The sequence below is a fragment of the Zingiber officinale genome, chromosome 7A (assembly GCF_018446385.1).
Source record: "Zingiber officinale cultivar Zhangliang chromosome 7A, Zo_v1.1, whole genome shotgun sequence".
Taxonomy (NCBI): Eukaryota; Viridiplantae; Streptophyta; class Magnoliopsida; order Zingiberales; family Zingiberaceae; genus Zingiber; species Zingiber officinale.
The window spans coordinates 109,604,498-109,624,879 of record NC_055998.1 but is presented as its reverse complement, the minus strand read 5'-3'; the positions used below and the strand labels follow the sequence as shown (position 1 = coordinate 109,624,879).

At 34.2% G+C, this 20,382-nt stretch overlaps 1 protein-coding gene across 9 annotated transcripts in view; it reads right to left on the bottom strand.

The window, feature by feature from the left end:
• LOC122001985 (LRR receptor kinase SERK2-like) overlaps nucleotides 1-20,382 on the bottom strand; it is a 79,136-nt gene that overhangs the window by 45,586 nt on the left and 13,168 nt on the right. For 5 of the 9 annotated variants that reach the window (XM_042556992.1, XM_042556995.1, XM_042556993.1 and 2 more), the window contains exons 3-4: nucleotides 17,793-17,925; nucleotides 17,592-17,663 (exon numbers count right to left, since the gene is read on the bottom strand). In XM_042556992.1, the coding sequence (XP_042412926.1) occupies nucleotides 17,592-17,663; nucleotides 17,793-17,925 (205 nt within the window). Of the gene's footprint in view, nucleotides 1-3,959; nucleotides 4,445-4,568; nucleotides 4,688-10,954; nucleotides 10,973-17,591; nucleotides 17,664-17,792; nucleotides 17,926-20,382 lie in introns of those variants that run through there. The other 4 variants (XM_042556997.1, XM_042556998.1, XM_042557003.1 and 1 more) reach the window with 3 other exon arrangements.

The window sequence follows — 20,382 nt, the reverse complement described above, 5'->3', positions numbered from 1 at the left end:
TTTCATTGGACAATTCTAATATTAGTTTTTCCAAGGAAGCAAGATCGTACAAATATGATATGACGATAGTAACAGTTCTACTATCTTCAAAGAATAAGTGCAAGTATATAAAAAGATTACCATTAATACTAGATTAAAGAATAAGCGCAGGTGTTGGAGAACTTCTCGGAGTAGAGGTGTTAAAACTTGCACGAACACTCACGACAAAAGCAGAATGAATCGGAGATCAGAGTTGTTTCTGGCTCGGAGCTCGAGGGCTTCTTTATAGATAGCGTTCTGTCGACTGAACCGATCCGTCGACTGATCATCCTATCCATCGACTAATCCTCTGTGTCTTCCTTGTTTGTTGTGATCTGATCCATTCGATCGTGGAAATCTCGTTGTTCCGTCAACGGATCAAGATCTTTCTGTCGACTAAACATCTTTTTCTCATTTCTATTCTAATTTGAATCTTGATAATTCTAGAAATATATTTATCCGTCGACTGAACACCTTTATCCGTCAACAGAAACGACATTTTAATTTGTGATCTGGATCGAATCTCACTGCTCTGGTTTTTCAGGGTTTCGTCAACTGAATACCTTTTTCCTTCAACGAACAATCCTATAAAAAACAAATTAGAAATTTGTCCTGAAAAACAGAGTGAGGGCATAAACCTACAACACAAGATTAGTACAATTATCAAATGCATGATTAAGGCAGTTAGGACTGTCTTGATCTTAACTTAGAAATCTACGTTGGTTTCTTTAGTTGGATCAGTACCTAAGATTTGTCCCTACTAGAACATAACCTCACTACACTACCACCAGTGACTTATCTCAACTCATCTGCCAAATATCGAGTCCTCCAGACCTGTTTGGACTTAACCACTCAGCATCGGATTGGCTGTCAGGGCTTCCACTTGACTCGATATCGAATCCTCCAGACCTATCAAGTCTATCTGTCAGACGTCAGGTCCACTTGACCCATCTGGACTTCCTGCCTGGTTCCACGATTTGCTGAGACTTTCCTTGTCTAGTATCGGGTCCAGCTGAACTACTAAGACTACTTGATCAATTCATCATATCCAATAAGACTTAACTTGAACATTTGAGAACATCAAAACATAGGTTTTGATTATGGTGCTCCTAGCGCAAACAAGATAAACTCATTGAGTTTGCAAATAGATTGATTTCCTAGTTTTCCTTCAAATCCTGGGGCCAGCTCATATAGACTTCCTCTTCAAGTTCACCATTGAAGAATGTATTTTTTATGTCAAGTTGATATAGTGGCCAATCAAGATTCGCTGCCAATGCTAGAAGTATCCAAATAGTGTTAGGTTTGGCAATAGGAGTAAATGTCTCAGTATAGTCAATGTCATAGGTTTGAGTAAATCCCCTAGCTACAAGACGAGCTTTGTATCTTTGAACCATGACATATTTCACCATAAATATCCATTTGTAACCAACTTTATTTTTCCCTCATGGTAATTCGACCAAACTTCAAGTATTGTTTATCTTTAAGGCATGCATTTCCGCAAGAATAGCCTTTCTCCATTCAAGAATAGCTAGAGCCTCTTGAACAGACCTGGGAATTTTTATACTAGACAAACTCAAGGTAAAGGTTCGAAATGATGAAGATAAACGGGAGTATGAAACACATTTTTGAAATGGGATGTTGAGTGCAAGACCTCACACCTTTCCTAATTGCTATAGGAATATTTAGATTAGAGATAGTACCTGATTGAGGATCCTCTACTGGTTCATTTTCTTGACTGTTTTTAAAATTCACAATGTCTTTAGTAGCCTGAGGTTTTCGTCTTGAGTAAACTTGTAACTCTCATTCTGGTATCACTTCCCCCCTTATTTCCAATAGTGGAACATGTTTTGGAATGTGATTGCTAGCCTAGATTGGATCAAGTGTGGGTGTTGGAAGAAGGGGATTATCTTGACAAACTTCATCTCGATTCTCCCCCTGAAGCGGAGTTAAGGAGGTGTATCTTCTAGGAATTGCACATCACAAGAAGTATATGTTTTTCGGGTTTGAGGACAATAACATCAATAACCTTTTTGTGTTGGTGAACACCCAATAAAGACAACCTTGATAGCTTTTGGATCAAGTTTACTTTGGTTGTGGTCATGTACGTGAACAAATGATGTACAACTACAGGTTTTTAAGGGAAGATTATTGGATGTAGGCACATGAGAGTATCTTTGAATGAGGACAAACGAAGTTTTAAAATTGAGAGCGCGACTTGGTAGGCAATTGATTAGATCCGCAGCCGTGAGAATGATATCCCCCCATAGGTATTTTGGGACATTCATGGTGAACATTAGAGCGCGGGCTACTTCCAACAAATGGCAATTTTTTCTTTCTGACACCTTATGTTGTTGTGGGGTATCGACACAAGTGCTTTGGTAGAGAATCCTATTTTCATAAAGATAGCCACCTAAAATGGTATTGAGGTATTATTTACCATTGTCAGTGCGAGGAGTTTGAATTTTTGTGTGAAATTGGGTTTGCATCATCTGGTGGAAGTTTTTGAATATTTGACTTATGTCAAATTTATTGTGAAGGAGATAAACCCAAGTGACCCACGTATGATCGTCAATAAAGGTTAGGAATTACTTTTCCCTTGAGATGTGGTGATTGGTGAAGGACCCCAAATATCACTATGGATTAGTCAAAATGTGGTGTATATGGTTTCAGAGAGAAAACAGTACAAGGTTGCTTAGCCAAGTGACACATTTCACAATCACGAACACCGACATTTTTATTATAAAATAGAGAAGGAAGCAATTTTTTCAAATATGAAAAACTAGGATGACCTAGCTATGATGCCACAACATTATTTCCCTAGGACTTAAAACAGAAATTAAGTGTGCAGGAGCTTAGGAGCACAGGGAGTCGAGCGAAAAACGCAGCTAGCGAGAAGAAGAACACGGAAGAATGCGTCTGAAGACGAGGCGCTGCGGAAGAGTACACCGGCGAACGAGAAGGAAGCGTGCGGTGTTTTCGAGGGACGATAAACCGGAGCGGAAGATTGTTCGGGGAGCAAGAGACGCAAATCACGAACACCGACATTTTTATTATAAAATAGAGAAGGAAGCAATTTTTTCAAATATGAAAAACTAGGATGACCTAGCTATGATGCCACAACATTATTTCCCTAGGACTTAAAACAGAAATAGAAGCAACGTTAGACACTCGAGTTGGAAGGCCTTCAGACGTGGCAACCTCAAGATAATATAATCCATTGTATAATTCTAGCACTACCAATCATCTTCCCCAATAGTAGGTCCTGAAATTGACATGATGGACAGTTAGCAACACAATTATTGTCATGAGTGAATTTGCTAATAGAGATGAGGTTGGATGTGAGGGAAGGGACAAGAAAGACAGATTTGAGGATAATATCTTTAGACAGACGAATATTATCGATACCGACAACTAGATTCATCAACCCATTAGCAATTTTCACAAATGTGACTAGGGCAAGGAGCATAGGAAGAAAATAAACTAAAATCCCCTGTCATATGGTTGGAGGCTCCGGAATCAATGATCCAAGAGCCTATACAAGTTGAGCTAAGGGTTGAATAAAATGTACCAGATTGGGTCATGAAGCATGATCGGACAATAGAAATGGAGGGGTTGAGAGTGATCTGCCGAAGGAGACGACAATATTGATCAATCTACTCAATTTATTTCTCTGTGAATAGAGCTAAAATGCTAGAATTTTCAGATTGTTCTTGGGTGGTTTTGCCTTGATAACCATGTGCCTCTGTTTTCTTTCGAGGCTGCCAATTTGCTGGTTTACCATGGATTTCCCAACACTTTTCTTTGGTATGACCTGGGTGCTTACAATGTTCACACAAAGGCCTTTTGCTAGTGCGCGTAACTTGAGATAGCATCCTGTAAGTAACCAAAGCAAAAACATCATGGGCAGATTGTTGAGAAGGTGAATCATCAAAGAACATGACCTATCTACGCATCTCTTCACGTTTGCCTTCAACAAAGTCATCGTCGATAGAAGGAAATGAGTCCCAAGCAACCACACAGCCACGGGCATCATCAAAATTGCGATTGAGGCCTGCTAGGAAATCGAAGACTCTTTCTTTGTCAAGATTTGTCTTGTTTTTGATATTACATTCAGCACACACCGAGGAATCTTCGAGGAACAGATCCAATTCTTGTCAAATATCCTGAAGTTTCGAGAAGTATTGAGTCACTGAATTGTTTCCTTGCTTTATATCCTTCAATTTGGAGCAGAGTTCGGATATTTCAGAGGCATTTCCAATATCCGAGTACATCCGATGAGCAGCATCCCACACTTCTTTGGCTGTTTGGAACCAGAGGTATCGTCTGCTAGTATTGGGCTCCATGGAGTTTATGAGCCACACAAGAACTATTGAGTTTCAGCAATCCAAACTTTGTACAATGCATCTTTGTGGCTTGATGCAGAGGATCACTAGTCAGGTAGCTCAATTTGCCTCAGCCACATATCACAATTTTTACAGATTGAGCCCATAGTAGATAATTACAACCGTTTAGCTTGTGAGTCGTAATTTATAGAGAAGAAATATCACTACCTGATTGAGAAGTGATTGATGCAAATGATTTTTCTACCACAGTATTGTTGGGCTTTTTTTGGTGTGTTTGAATCCTTCGATATATTAATTGGGCTTTGGTTGAGCTTCAATGAAATGACCTACACGTTAGGGAAGATGAAGCCGACAGAAGAAATTCGAGAAATCAATCTACTCTAATATCATGTAGAAAGGTGGAGACAATAATTGTTTTTTCAATAATGAGCATAATACACTTTTATAGATACAATGGGTCTATCAATCCCAAAAAATCATGGAAGAAAAAAAAATATTATCGTACCAAATATACAAAACTAAAATATCCTGTCAATCAATTAAAATTCTATCAGATCAAATAGATTGATACCAATTGATTTTAATTAATACTAAGTAACACGAACTATGGCATTGCTTTCTCCATCTACAGAAAGGTTGAGCTTGTAACCCAATTTGGGGTCCAACTTAATAGCTAAAAAACACATTACTATAGCAACAACAAATAGTAAATTAAAATATTTTATTGTAGCAAAATTTAACTCAAAACAAAAGTTTTTCTTCATTTTATTTCATCCAAAGATCCGCTTTGATGCACAAAGGAGATTCGATTTCAACATAAATTTTGTAGCATAAATTCCACAATAGAGAAGCTCACATTGACTAGTAACTAATAACTCAAAAAATATTTTAGCGAAATTTGACTCAAAGAAAAAGTCTTTCCTCATAGGATCTGCTTTAATGCCCAAAGTAGATGCAATTTAAGCGCGAACTTGTAGTGTAAAATCCCCAGCTCTATTTGAAAATTATTGTTATTCTAATTTAGTTGGTTTAGTTAATTTTTATGCACTATTACTTATTCTTGTTGGTCCAATCATCCAAGTGATCAAGTTCCACTGGGCTGTTTTGAAGTGATTGGCAAAGAGTTTAATTCATCTTGTTATGATGATGTGTTTGTTAAGGGTATAGGTGCACAATCTTGACAAGTAGCTATAGGTGCAGTGATGCCTCAATAGGTGTTGGGTTGGAAAAGGTCCAAGCACATCAAAGTTGATTGGAAACTTGAAAAATACAATAGTAAAATTTTTATGTTGTTTTTTTTTATGTCTTTACTGCAGAAGTTTGATGAGAGTTCAACAAGACTAAATTTGAATATAATTTAATGTATAGAATACTATTGGTGTAGTAAAAATATTTTAAGAAAAGAAGCACAAAATAAAGGGATGGGACCTCTCACACCTTAGAAAATGAAACTTCACCAAGGGAAGGTAAGCTTAAATTGAGTCATGATTATTCACATGCTCTACAAGGAGGTAAATTTAAGTTGAGTCATGATTATTTACTTGCTTTGATTAGTGTGCATATTTTGTATATTTCTGATGTATCTATCTTGCATGTATGAAAATTTTAATTGTTATTTTTAATATGTCAAAAGGAGGCAATGTAAGGTTTAAGTTTTTAAAAAAATCATATTACCATGAATGACTTAAAATTGAAAAAGAAAAATAAGAAATATTCATTATATTATCATTGTTGGTCCACTCATGCCCCCAGCTTGTTTTGATGTGGTTGGCAAAAAAGTTAGGTTTATCCTCTTATGTTGATGTGCTTGTTAAGTGTGCATGTGCTAAAACTTGACAAATAACTACAAATGTAGTGAAGACTTAATAGGTGTTGAAATTGAAAAAGTTCAAATAGGTCAAGATTAATTGAATAATTGACATATGGAAAAAGCGTACAAGTGTTGACACATGGAAAAGGCCAAAAGGTCCTCGAAAGAGGGAGAAAACTAAAGATGCCAATAGGATGCTCAAAAGGTCAAGGTTGACTAGTGTTGGTGTAATCGTGCCCCAATAGGACCAATGCGACCTTAGGTTTTATGTTTGGCCTAAGAGTTTAATTTGAGTTTTGAGTTGTGATTTGATGTGAGTTCAAATGTGCAAGGACTTACCGGAAGAACACGCATAGAGCTTGGAGAGCTCGTAGTCAGCAAGGTCAAATGATGATTTAGCGTGACCATAGTGACACTTTTAGTGACTTGGAAGTCCATAGAAATAGGAGAAGGATGGTATGGGACATTCGAGGAATTGCAGGATGAGAAGCACCGAGGTGACGTTGGAGTAGCTCTAGAGTGACGGGCATACCAAGTTAGCAACTTGATGGCTCGCTCCGTAGAGATCCGAGAAGGATGGCATGCCGAGGGACTGCAAGACGAGGAACATCGAGACAGCAAGGACAACAACTAATTAAGGCACACTGCATAGAGGAATACATTAAGGATGGCATATGGAGTCAAGGGCTCGTGTGTATCCAAGGGATCGAGTAACCTGACAAGAGATGGACGAGGGGCAAAGTCAAGCTACGATGATAAGACTTCGGTTGTGAGCAATGAGAGTTATATGACCAATATACATGGGATGAGGGTAGAAGTCATCTTAGGTGGACTTAATCGTTAGGATGATCGTAGTAAGGAGTCTAGTCAACTAGAATGGGAATCCGGTTAACTAGTGAAACGAAGAAACTAAAATCCTAAAGTTTCGAACTTTGTTGTTTGGATCAATCTACTTGTGAGGAATCCGAGGAGCCAATAAATAGAATGTTCTATTTAGGAGACCAATCAACTAATGCTATGGTTCAAGCTGATTGGTGTTGAAGATGGAAAGCATAAAAGAGTCGTTAATATTCCACAACATTCAGATTCTTAACATCAATTGATTGATGGTGCAAACTAATTGGGAGAAGATCATCTTACAGTAAGAGGTTTTGAATGATATATAAGGAGAGCTTTATGAATTATGGAGGCTTCAAGGTATGACAAATAGAGATGGTCCAATCCATTAGAGCCCTTTGTAATCCATTAGTTTTTCTCTTGTAAACTTCTTTGTAATCTTGTGCTTGAGAGAGATTTCTCTACTACCGTATTTGATGGAGAAGAAGAAAGATAGTACTTTCTGGAAGAGATTCACCAATGAATCATAGGCCATGGAGTAAGAGTCTAGGGATTGCCAAACCATGAAAACAAGCATGTAAGGAATTGTAAGCACTTGTCTTTTATCTTTTATGGTTATTTGTATTATGCTGCGTTAACTTGTGTAACCTTGCTAAAGATTATAGAAAGAGTCCCCCCCCCTTCTAGTGTCCGACCATCTCAACCTAATGATCCTAACAACAAAGAGGGGGCAAATGGCATTGACAAAAACCTAAATTTTAAGTCCTCAGAAGATGAACTCACAAGAAAAACCAAGATCATAGTCTTATTCACATATGACAATGGTTTATTGGATGAAGCGATCCCATCACAACCACCTAGCTTTAATGGTAAAACTTGATGATGTGCTCGTACCGCAAATGCATAGTGTCGTCAAGTAATAAAAATATAGGACTGTGTTGCTGAGTACCAAAATATTTGCAACAGAGATTATCTAGACAATCGAGAAAGGTTGTGTTGTTGGAAGAAAAGCAAGAGTGATCAAACGAAAATGGTAAGAAAGCTAGTTTGGAAGGCAATTTTAGGGTTTCAGTTTCACTATGATAAATGTTGACGAATGCAATTCCATTTATCTCAATGTTTGATTATGAAGGGATTCCTCTAAAGTTAATTGGATGTGCCTATGGGGTAAAGAAAAGCACGAAAACACCAATGTGTCTATCTTAATCGCATCTCATAAAGTGGATTAGGATAGACCCTTTTAAGTTCTACAACAAATTGTGAAAGCCTCGAGAGAGTCAACCGCTTTCATGGTAGTCGAATTAGGGGTCACTTTCAAGGAAACTTCTGTCACTAGAGCTCCACGACCCTCTAGACGCAACCCTTACTCCGTGGTAGAAACTCTCAAGTCGATTCTAGAGGTTGGAGATTAGGGTTCATTGATAAGTACATCCCCTATGCTCTATTGATCAAATTGTATGTTTATATGCAATGATCACGGCTAGGATTCACCTCTCGATCTATCGCAATGAGGTTACTATTTAAGTCGAATACAGCAAAACGATGGATGGAGAGAAAACAAACTAGAATCAATCACAGATCATATTCGTAAATAAAAAGAGAATCAATGCATTATTTCGTCCAACAAAATATCAAGTTACTCCCTAATCCTATAATTAAAAAGACTACTCGGAAATATCAGTCATCGATATTATAGCTCCTTGTCTTCAAAGTGGCCTCCTCCTCGATCCCGTTTCATGAGATCGCTTGATCCTTAGGGTCTCTTTCGAGAACTCTTGATACCTTCTAGCCGCTGCCCCTTCCTTCTTTTTATAGGCTTAGAGCCTTGGCAAGGTCTCCAAAAGGTAGGGAAACCCTAAAAGAGGAAGGTAACAAAAATCCTAAAACATCAAGGAGATGCGGTGCGCCATGGTCGTGTGCGAGACCACGGCCTGGCCGTGGTGGATGCTAAAAATCCGAACACGGCTAGGTAGTGTTCGACGCTGGTTCTCCTCGTCAAAGGCACAACTTGGGGCATGGCCATGTCAGGAGACACGGCCAAACCGATGCTGGACAGCTAGTGTTTTTCTCTGATACTCATTTTGCCTCCAAAGATGGTACACAGCCATGACAGGCCATAGGCAGGTTGTGTATCATGTTACATCATGTGTTCTTAGACTTTTCGTCTCTGATTTATGCTCCAAAGACAAAATCTCCACTTCCTATCAATACAAAGTACAAATCATCCGAACTAAATGATGAAATGAATGCAAATGCTAGAAGTTTATGCAAATATGCTCATGTAATATAGTAAATGCATGCAAAATAAGACCGAAAATATAGGTATGAATCATACACATCACTTGACAAATCTAGCCTATGCTTAAAGATAAGACTAAAAGTGCTAGCAATGATGAAGTGGGAGTCTTGGATGAAAGGAACAATGGAATAATGATGGCTTTAGACAAAAAAGACAACAAGGTAGACTTTCCCCTAGTTGATTAACTTTTTAATACTATAATTTCTTTATTAAACTTATTGTATATAGAAAAAAAGATAAAAATAGGAATCTCAAAAATAAATTAAAACTAAAAATACAACCACCATCTTTTGATTAATCTTATCATGCTCAACTTAAGCAACTTGAAAATGAAAATGAAAACTTGAAGTCACAAGTAGATAATCTAATCTATAAACAATGAAAACTTGAAGTCACAAGTAGATAATCCAATAACAACAATAGAGAAAAGTTCATATAAGATGCTAACTTTCATGATATGATTATTAGTAACCAAAGAGTAAAAGTTAGCCAAACTAGCTAAGGGTATGAATCAAAGAAAAATGAAAAGGCTACTCTTCTATAATTAGTAAGGGGCAATCCAGAATAAAATCAAATTGGCCATCTAGATGAAAGGCAAAAAGTACCTAGTAAACCAAGTTGGACCCAACTAATGGATTCCCAAGAATAAATTATCACATTTTAGATAGATCAGTGCGCTCCAACTAGGTTAATTAATAATTTATTTTTCGTTGGCAAATCACTTAGATTTTATCAATGTGTTTCACTTGCATGTGTTTATATATCTTTGATCATTTATGCTTATTGATATCATATCTATGTTTTCATTTATTGACTTGTATGATGATATAGAAGAGAGGACAGAAAGGACTATCTCGTCTGACTCAAAAAATATAGTAATTATATATTTGTATATTGGGTCATATGATGATAGATGAAGCATTTAGTCCAGGATATTACTTAAGATGCATCAATTTGGTCTTACATTATCTATAAATCATGATACTAATTGGTCATGGGAAATGTGTATATGATGATGATTGGAAATGCCACTTTAATATTAATTAAAAGAGTTTTTTAAATGTATATGTGACCAAAAGGTCACGGGTTCGAGCTGCCTTTTTTTTTTTAAATGTATAGTTTTAATAAAGCTTGATTGTTAGTTTCACATTGCAAACTTATTTTCTATGTTGAAAATTCATGTTTTATATTTTCTAAAAAAATATAAAAAGTTACATAAATCAACATAAAACTAAAACATTGTTTTTTAAGTATTTTCAACATAGTATTATTTTTTTAAAGTATGAAGTATTTCAGAAAGAAAATAATTTTTACTTCACCATATTATACATCTCTATTTTTTTTTTTTCTTTAGAAATTTTAAAGAATTCTTGAAACTCGACATTTGAATATTAAAGAATTCAGTTTGACTGACACATTCCATTAATTGACATTGTGATCAATCACCTGACTATTTTTGGTCAATTAAATTTATCTGCAAGGATAAAAAATATAATTTTATGCTAATTTAATTTTGTACCCGTATAAATTTGACAAGAGTTCACCATGACTAAATTTGAATATTATATCATTTATAGAATATTATTGGTGCAATAATGACATTTTTAGAGGGAGAATCACAAAAAAAAGGGAGGGAAACTTTCGTACCATTATAGGGGAAGTAAATTTAAATTAAATCAGGATTTGTTCCACTGATAGATGAGCTTGTGATGTTGTTCAACTAGAATAAAGAGCATCGCTGACAAATATGGCTTCCATAATTAGTGTTTCTGTCAACTGAAGAATATTTTAGACTAGGAATTAAACAAAACAATTGTGTGAAGTTTATCTAAGCTCAGTTTGAAGGATATAAACCGAGGAACAAGAGGAGCTCATGAAAACACATTCAGCAACAATTCTACTACTAAAAATACTCTCTCTTGTTAATTTTTTAGTCTTTTATACACTTCTTGAATTCATACAAGCTTAAGATTGCAATTTTCAAGCTCTTAACAACTTTTCAATTTTTTTTACAAGCTGCTTTATGGTTTTCTATCTTGTAAAATAAAAATGCTTTTGAAGGCTTATTTGTCTCTTAAATTTCAAGGAGTGACTTACCTAACAAATCAATAGGTTGTGAAGCAGAATTGGAGGTCCAAAGCACATTAAATAAATTTATTAGCATTAATTTTATTTTGATTTACATTATTGTTGCATGTCCAACTCTCTTATTTAAATAATTGTTTTTTAATTGTTATTCACTCCCCACCCTGCCCCAAATCACACCCCTGATCCTCCAATTCTCACATGTTATCTACTATTGTCTATTTGTTATGATCTTTATATTTGTTTAGATTCCCACTTGTTACTTTAATTACTTAGTTTCCTACTAGATTTACTTAATTTCTAACATTGGGAGTTCCATGAACATAATTTCATCATCAATCCTTTGTAGGATGTAGGCCACACTTATCACACATAAGCCCCTACAAGGTGGCATAGGTAAAACAAGCTTCCTTTTCAGTCACAATGTGGTATAGTTCTCATTGAGATGACTCCATATACTAACATTTTTTTTATATAAGTAAAATGTTTATATCACAAAGTGTTTTTTTACCCTATAGTGCAGTGAAAGGATGTCAAGTTATCACCTAGACATCCACGGTTTGATCCCCAACTACGATCATTTGTATGAATTTTTCCTCCAAATGGGACACAACCACATAATGTTGGGCTTCTAGGTCGCATGCCACGAGCACTTCCCAATTTACCTTGGTGGCTGGTGGGAAACTTCCGTGCAGCCAGATCGGTCAGCCTAAGTTCAGTGTTACTGGTTTATCATTTTTTCCCCTCCATATACTAAATGATATGGTGTCATGTTCTTCCAGTTACATATGAAAGTTATTTGGGACTTAACATAAGATTTCTATTCATTCACAAACCCATGGACAGATTAAGTTGTCATTTTTTTATAATTAATTAAAGGAATAATTATGGTCTAATGCATTTTCCAATTTAATTGTTTGTTTTTCATGAGTTAAGCTTATCAGAAATAGATCAGGAACTATGTTTTTTTTTTTGACAATTTACCAAAGGGCACATGTAGGTTTCCGAATTGACCAAAAACGCACGCTACTTTGGTATTTACCAAAAGACGCATCTTTTTCAAATGCTCTTCTCCTTCTATCCTCTAGGCAAATTTGGCTTTTTCTTTTCTATGTCATTTTTCTTTCTCTTCTCTTTTCTCTTTCCTCTCTCCACTCTCCTATGCATGCAACCTCTTTATCTTTCCTTTCCTCTCTTTTCTTTCCTCTCTCTTTTGCATGCATGCATTATGTGGATTTGATATGAAACTCATATCAGGCCCACGGTGTTGTTTGGCCGATTCATTCAATGACATTTTAACACATCGAGAGAAGCCGAAATAAGCAATGAAGGGCACCATTGAACTCCTTGCAACCTCAATCCAATCGGATCTATCTAGGTCCATAAGTGAGTTTTGGTCAAAACCCACTAATGGACTTAGACAGATCCGATTTGACTTATTTCAGTCCTATCGATTCCTTAAGCTACTAGGAGTGCAACGGTGCCCTCTATTGTTTATTTCGGCTTCTTCGGAGGTGTTAAAATAGTATCGGAAGAATCTGCTCAACATGGACTTGATATGAACCGTAGGCCTAATATGGTGCATATCAGGCCCACGTTGGGCCTAATATGATTCATGTTAAGCTAAAATGTGACTAATATAAAAAAAAAAGTTCACATATTTAGAGTTTCTCATGCAATAGTCAAACTACAAAGGTTAAAATATCACATCATTCACATTTTAGCTTAATTAACAAAGCAAGAGTTTCTCTAAACTAAATCTCCTTTTCAGTCTTCAAGTTCTCCGCATATTCTAAACTTTAATTAAATTCAAAAACATATATCAATGCATTATGAACTTTAAAAAAAAAAAATTTGTTTTCATTATTGCATATTATCTTTTATGCATGTTACAAAGAGAAAAATATCACATTTTTTATGTTTTAGCCTAATTAAGGAATCTCGTGTTCTTCTTTTTGTGGGACTACCTTAAAGTTATTTAAACATTCTAAACTACAATTAAATCCGAAAGAATATATACAATTTAGACCTTTTGATAAAATTCTAAACTTTATGTTTTTTTATTTGCTAATAAAAACTATTTATCATCATTGTCAATATCTTTCGTTAATTATATTTAAACGCAATATAATTCTCTAAAACAATGAATAAGACAAATTAAGGTGGAACCACAAGAACCAAAACTTAAAGGTCACGTTGGATCTAATATGATTTCATATCATGCTCAGGTTTAGCCTAATATAATTCCATATCAGACCCAACGTGGGCAATCATATCAAGTCCACGTTGGGATTTTTTAGCCAATTATTCCATTAACATTTTAACACCTCCTGATAAGTCAAAATAAGCAATGGATAGTACCGTTTGACTTCTTACCGCCTCAGAAATCCATAGGACCTAGACATGTCTAATTGGGCCAATCTCAAGTTCTATGAATTTCTGAAGCTACAAGGAGTTAAACGGTGCTATTCATTACTTATTTCGGCTTCTCAGGAGGTATTAAAATATTAATGGAAGAATCAGTTAAAAAATTTCAACGTGGACCTGATAGGAATCAGACATGTTTAGATCCTGTGGATTGAGGCTGCAAGGAGTCAAACGATGTTATCTATTGCTTATTTCGGCTTCTCGAGAGGTGTTAAATATTAATGGAAGAATCAGCTAAAAAATTCCAATGTGTGCCTGATATGAAGGGCATGATATAGAATTATATCAGGCACAACGTGGCCTTTAAGTTTTGGTTCTTTTGGTTCCAACTTAATTTGTCTTATCCATTGTTTTAAGGAATTATATTGCATTTAAATATAATTAACAAGAGATATTGGCAATGATGATAAATAGTTCTTATTAGCAAATAAAAAAACATGAAGTTTAGAATATTTTCAAAAGGTCTAAATTGTATATATTCTTTCGGATTTAATTGTAGTTTAAAATATTTAACGAACTTTAAAGCAATCTCACAAAAAGAACACTAGATTCCGTAATTAGGTTAAAACATAAAAAATGTGATATTTTGCTTATGTAGCATGGATAAAAAGATAATATGCAATAATGAAAACAATTTTTTTTTCAAAAAAAAAAGTCCATAATGCATTAATATTTGTTTTTGGATTTAATTAAAGTTTAGAATGCACGGAGAACTTTAAAACTAAAAAGGAGATTTAGTTTGGAGAAACTCTTTTTTGTTGATTAAGCTAAAATGTGAATGATGTGATATTTTAGCCTATTTAGTTTGATTCTAGCAAGAAAAACTCTAAGACCTTTACATTATTCACATTTTAGCTTAACTTGGGTCTGATATGGAATCCTACTTTAGTTTCGATCAAAATCCACTGTTAGACTTAAACATGTCCAATTGGACCCATTTCAGGTCCTATGAATTTCTGAAGCTGCAAAGAGTTAAACGGTGTTATGCTTTCCTTATTTCAGCTTCTCGGAAGGTGTTAAAATATTAATGGAATAATCGGCTAAAAAATTCCAACGTGAGCCTGATATAAATCATACCAGGTCCATTCATATCAGGCTACGTAGGCCTAATATGAATCATATGCCCACGTTCGAATTTTTTAGCCAATTGTTCCATTAATGGATAGCACCGTTTGACTCCTTACATTCTCAACAATTCACAGAACCTAAAATACATCCAATCGAACTTGTCTAAGTCCATCAATAGATTTTGATCAAAATCCACTGATGGATCTAAACATGTTCAATTGGACTTGTGGATTTCTGAGGTTGCAAGGAATCAAACGGTGATATCCATTGCTTATTTCGACTTCTCGGGAGTTGTTAAAATATTAATGGATGAATCGGCCACCCAACGTGGCCTTTAAGTTTTGGTTCTTTTAGTTTCACCTTAATTTGTCTTATCCATTGTTTTAGGGAATTACATTACATTTAAATATAATTAACAAGAGATATTGGCAATTAGCAAATAAAAAACATAAAGTTAAGAATATTATCAAAAGGCATAAATTGTATATATTCTTTCGGATTTAATTTTAGTTTAGAATATTTAAAGAACTTTAAAGCAGTCCCACAAAAAGAACACTAGATTCCTAAATTAGGCTAAAACATAAAACATGTGATATTTTGCTCTTCGTAACATGGATAAAAAGATAATATGCAATAATGAAAACAACTTTTTAAAAAAAAGTTCATAATGCATTAATCTTTGTTTTTGGATTTAATTAAAGTTTAGAATGCACGGAGAACTTGAAAACTAAAAAGGAGATTTAGTTTAGAGTTTGAAAACTAAAAAGGAGATTTAGTTTAGAGAAACTCTTGCTTTGTTAATTAAGGTAAAATGTGAATGATGTGATATTTTAACCTTTTTAGTTTGACTATTGCAAGAAAAACTCTAAAAATGTGACATTTTTACATTATTCATATTTTAGCGTAACGTGGATTTAATATGAAATCATATTTTAGTTTCAGTCTAAATCCACTAATAGACCTAGACATGTCCGATTGGATTCATTTCAAGTCCTGTGGACTTTTGAGGCTGCAAGGAGTCAAACGGTGCTATGCATTACTTATTTCAGCTTCTTGACTATTACAATAGTAATGGAACAATCGGCTAAAAAATCCCAATGTGGGCCTAATATGAATCATACCAGGCCCAACGTGAGCCTAATATAGAATCATATCAGGCCAACCAAAATCCACTAATGGACCTAGGCAAGTCTGATTGGATTCATTTCAAGCTGCAAGAAGTCAAACGGCATTATCCATTGCTTATTTCAACTTCTCAAGCGGTGTTATAATGTTAATGAAAGAATCGGCTAAAAAATCCCAACGTGGGCTTGATTTGAATCATATCAGGCCCATATTAGGTCTGACATGGAATCATATCAGGCCCAACGTGACCTTCAAGTTTTGGTTCTTTTGGTTTCACCTTAATTTTGTCTTATCCATTGTTTTAGGGAATTATATTGCATTTAAATATAATTAACGAGAGATATTGACAATGATGATAAATAGTTCTTATTAGCAAATAAAAAACATAAAATTTAGAATATTATCAAAAGGCATAAATTGTATATATTCTTTCGGATTTAATTGTAGTTTAGAATATTTACATAACTTTAAAGTAATCCCACAAAAAGAACACTAGATTCCTTAATTAAGCTAAAACATAAAAAATGTGATATTTTGCTCTTTGTAACATGGATAAAAAGATAATATGAAATAATGAAAACAACTTTTTTTAAAAAAAGTTCATAATGCATTAATATATGTTTTTGGATTTAATTAAAGTTTAAAATGCACGTAAAACTTGAAAACAAAAAAAGAAATTTAGTTTAGAGAAACTCTTGCTTTGTTGATTAAGCTAAAATGTGAATAATGTGATATTTTACCTTTTTAGTTTGACTCTTGCAAGAGAAACTCCAAAAATGTGACCTTTTTACATTATTCACATTTTAGCTTAATGTGAACCTAATATGAAATCATATTGGGCCCAACGTGAACCTGATATGCACTATATCAAGCCTACGATTCATATCAAATTCACGTTAGGTTAATTCTTCCGATAATATTTTAACACCTTCAGAGAAGTTGAAATAAGCAATGGAGGGCACCATTGGACTCTTAGCAACTTAAGAAATCCATAAGACTTGAAATGGATCCAATTAGACCTGTCTAGGTCCATCTAGATAGGCTCGATTTGACCCATTTCAAGTCCCATAGATTTCTTAAGCTGCAAGGAATCCAATGATACCCTTCATTGCTTATTTCGGTTTCTCCTGATGTGTTAAATGTTATCAAACGAATCAACTAAATCCTAAATGTCGTGGGCTTGATATGATTTTCATATCAAACTCGCATGCATGCATGCAAAAGAGATAGGAAAGAGAAGGAAAGCGAAAAGAGATTGCATGTATAGGAGAGAGGAAATAGAAGGGAAAGGAAAAAAAATAGAGAAAAGAAAAAGTCATATTTGTCAAAAGGGTAGAACGGGAAGAGCACCGGAAAAAGGTGTCATTTGGTAAATACCAAAGTAGCATGCACCTTTTGGTCAATTCGGAAACCTATGTGCGCCCTTTGGTAAATTGCTGATTTTTTTTCCTTTTAATCAATAAGAATTTCCACTTTGTTTTCTCTATGTAAGAATTTTCCACTTATTGAGGTTGGTTCCTTTTGTTTGTTTGCCAATTGCATCACTAAGTAACTAAAATGTTGGTAAAATTATACTTACAAAACAGCTAGATACTGGAGTTCTCCAATTCTTGGTGATAGGACTCCATTAAATCCCATTGAAGACAATGTCCTGAGGCAATGAAATTACAATTATGGAATATGGCTTTCAAAAATGCTATTGTCTTCCAATTTACTGCAATTGAATCTTAGAATCCACATAATAAATATAACTTTAAGAGGAGAAGAACAAATGACTTACACTCGAATGACATTGTTGTCACTGTCACAGATAACAGAATTCCATGTACAAGGATTAACCTGATTTTGATTCCAATCAGTAAGCTGATTCGCAGTGGCATTTAACCTCACTCTCATGTCATATAATGCATCACCTGAAAACATATTATTTACATATATGCCTTTGCAATCCATACAATAATTCAATGAAAGAACTAAGTAAATAAGGTCACTTAACCATATGAACCAACTAAATTAACTTTTTATACTTTCCACTAAGAAATAGTCTCCAAATCATCATGTCACCAGAAACCAATGCATTCACCAACAGAGATGTAAAAATCAAGCACGAGAAATTAAAAATCTGAAGCTTTTCTATAAGGAGCATGTCTGATGACATCTACACGTCAAGGAAAGATTCTGCAGTAATAGCAGAGCTAATAGAAAACATCCGAAAAGGAACTCAAACCTTAGCAGAAAAAAAAAACAAAAACTTCAGTTTCTTCAGCTATTCTAGAGTATTCTTAGTGCATGTTGTCTCAATTATGAAGGTTTCAAAAGTCGTGTGGATGATATGGAGTCTCATATCGATTAAATACACAACACATATAAGCATTAAAATACTAAAACTATATAACATCAAATGACAATGTATATACAATTTTTATGTGGTTAGCATACAATTGATTTATGTTTAATTTGAAGGAAAACTAGCATCTAATTACTTTTTAACAGAAACAATAAAAAATATTAGTATGGTCCAAATACAGTTCGCCATACCTCAATCCCACAAAAAAAAAGGTACCAAAACCTACAAAAATTCAGACTTTATAAGCATCATGACACAATTCTTAAATCAAGATGATGAGAGAAAATACCAGATGTATATGCTAAGTGTGAGTATAACTAAAAAAGGAGAACGAGCTTATATCCATAAAGGCTAGAGTGAACAAACTCAAAAACTTAATATGGTGTAACATTCTTTCCATCACTGTTACAGTACATGACACTTTGGTTGTATAACCTCCCATCTCTCTCTCTCTCTGTGTATGGAATAGGGACTACTAATGCTCTAAACACAATGGAAGAGCATCCACAACCTTGCAAAATTAGAATGAGAAATAAAAAGATCAGCCCACCCGTACAAAAATTTTAAGGAAAAGGAAAATCCAACAACAATGTGGACCTTAGTGTCTCAGAGGACAATGATCGAAGCCTCACCTTGATTTAGTCACCTCTCCTAAAATTTATGTACTTTTTAACTTAAGTGAGTTCGAAGATTTAACTTCAAAAAAAGTCACTTGATGACTTACCTCAAACTCAAGGAGGAAATTAATGAACCAAAAATGAGACCAGCTGTAGCAGTTCAAGAAATAATCCCTACCTAATTTAGTGACTTCTCTCCTGAACCAAAGAACATGGAAGTGCTTAACCCCAGAAGAGACTCTTGGATCCTTGATGACTCACCAACGGACCCACAGGAAAAAATCATCATATGATTAATCATGGAACAATCAAAATTCCTAATCCATATTAATGGCCCTTCTCCTAACCAAAGAACCTTTAATTAGCCCAATATATAACTCAAAAAAAAAAAAAGACAATGAAGTGTTGCCTTCTTTAAAAATCATTCAACGTGGTGCTGCCTAACTCCTAGTATAAACTGAGGTCTTCAAACCACCTTATGATCCTAAAAGATCAAATTGAAGTTAAGATATACTATACAAATTAAAAATGTGAGATTCATTTGACAAATTTGCTATGATAATTTTATTAAGACCAAGGTTTAAAATTTTAAGCCATGCTAAAATTTTAATTTATGACTAGAATGATATGATTTCAATACCGTATTGTGTCGTACTGATATGATTTCAATACTTTTTAAAATATAAAATATATTAATTCAAAAATATTTTATTAATATTTCATTGTTATAGATGAATAGTATTGAGTTATATTTGAGATGTTGACAATTGAGTTTCAATTTTGATATTATCTCATGAGACATTTGTTGCTTATTGAACGTTTTGCAGCAACTATAAGTTCATCAAAAATGTATAAATTTAAAACTTATATTTTTATTATTGTTGTACATAATTAAATAGTCTTAATTACAGTTTTATTGCAGAGACATGCAGTCCAAAAACTTGCATTTATAATGATGATGAAGATTAATATTCAATTTTCAGTTTTATCACAGATGCATCGAGTCTGAGAACTTACATTTATAATTGTCATGGAGATTGATCTTCGATTTCAACATCTTCAAATATGATTTGATGATTTTAGACATTGATTATGTTACATTTGTTTGAAAATTTCAAATTATTCATGAATTAATGAAATTCTTTTATACATTGAGAATATGTAAAAGTACAGTCTAAATTTTCTATTGTATAGTAAAAGGATGAGAGGTCGATGACTTTGATTTAGAGAATATATATATATATATATATATATATATATATATATTATATTATATTACATTGTACATATGATAATTTTTGGATGAATGAGTGTTTATGTTTTTAAATGTTGAACAATTTAGATAAAAGCAAAAAAAAATATCTTTCTTTTTAAAAAATGATATAATTGTAGCTCAAATTAAAATT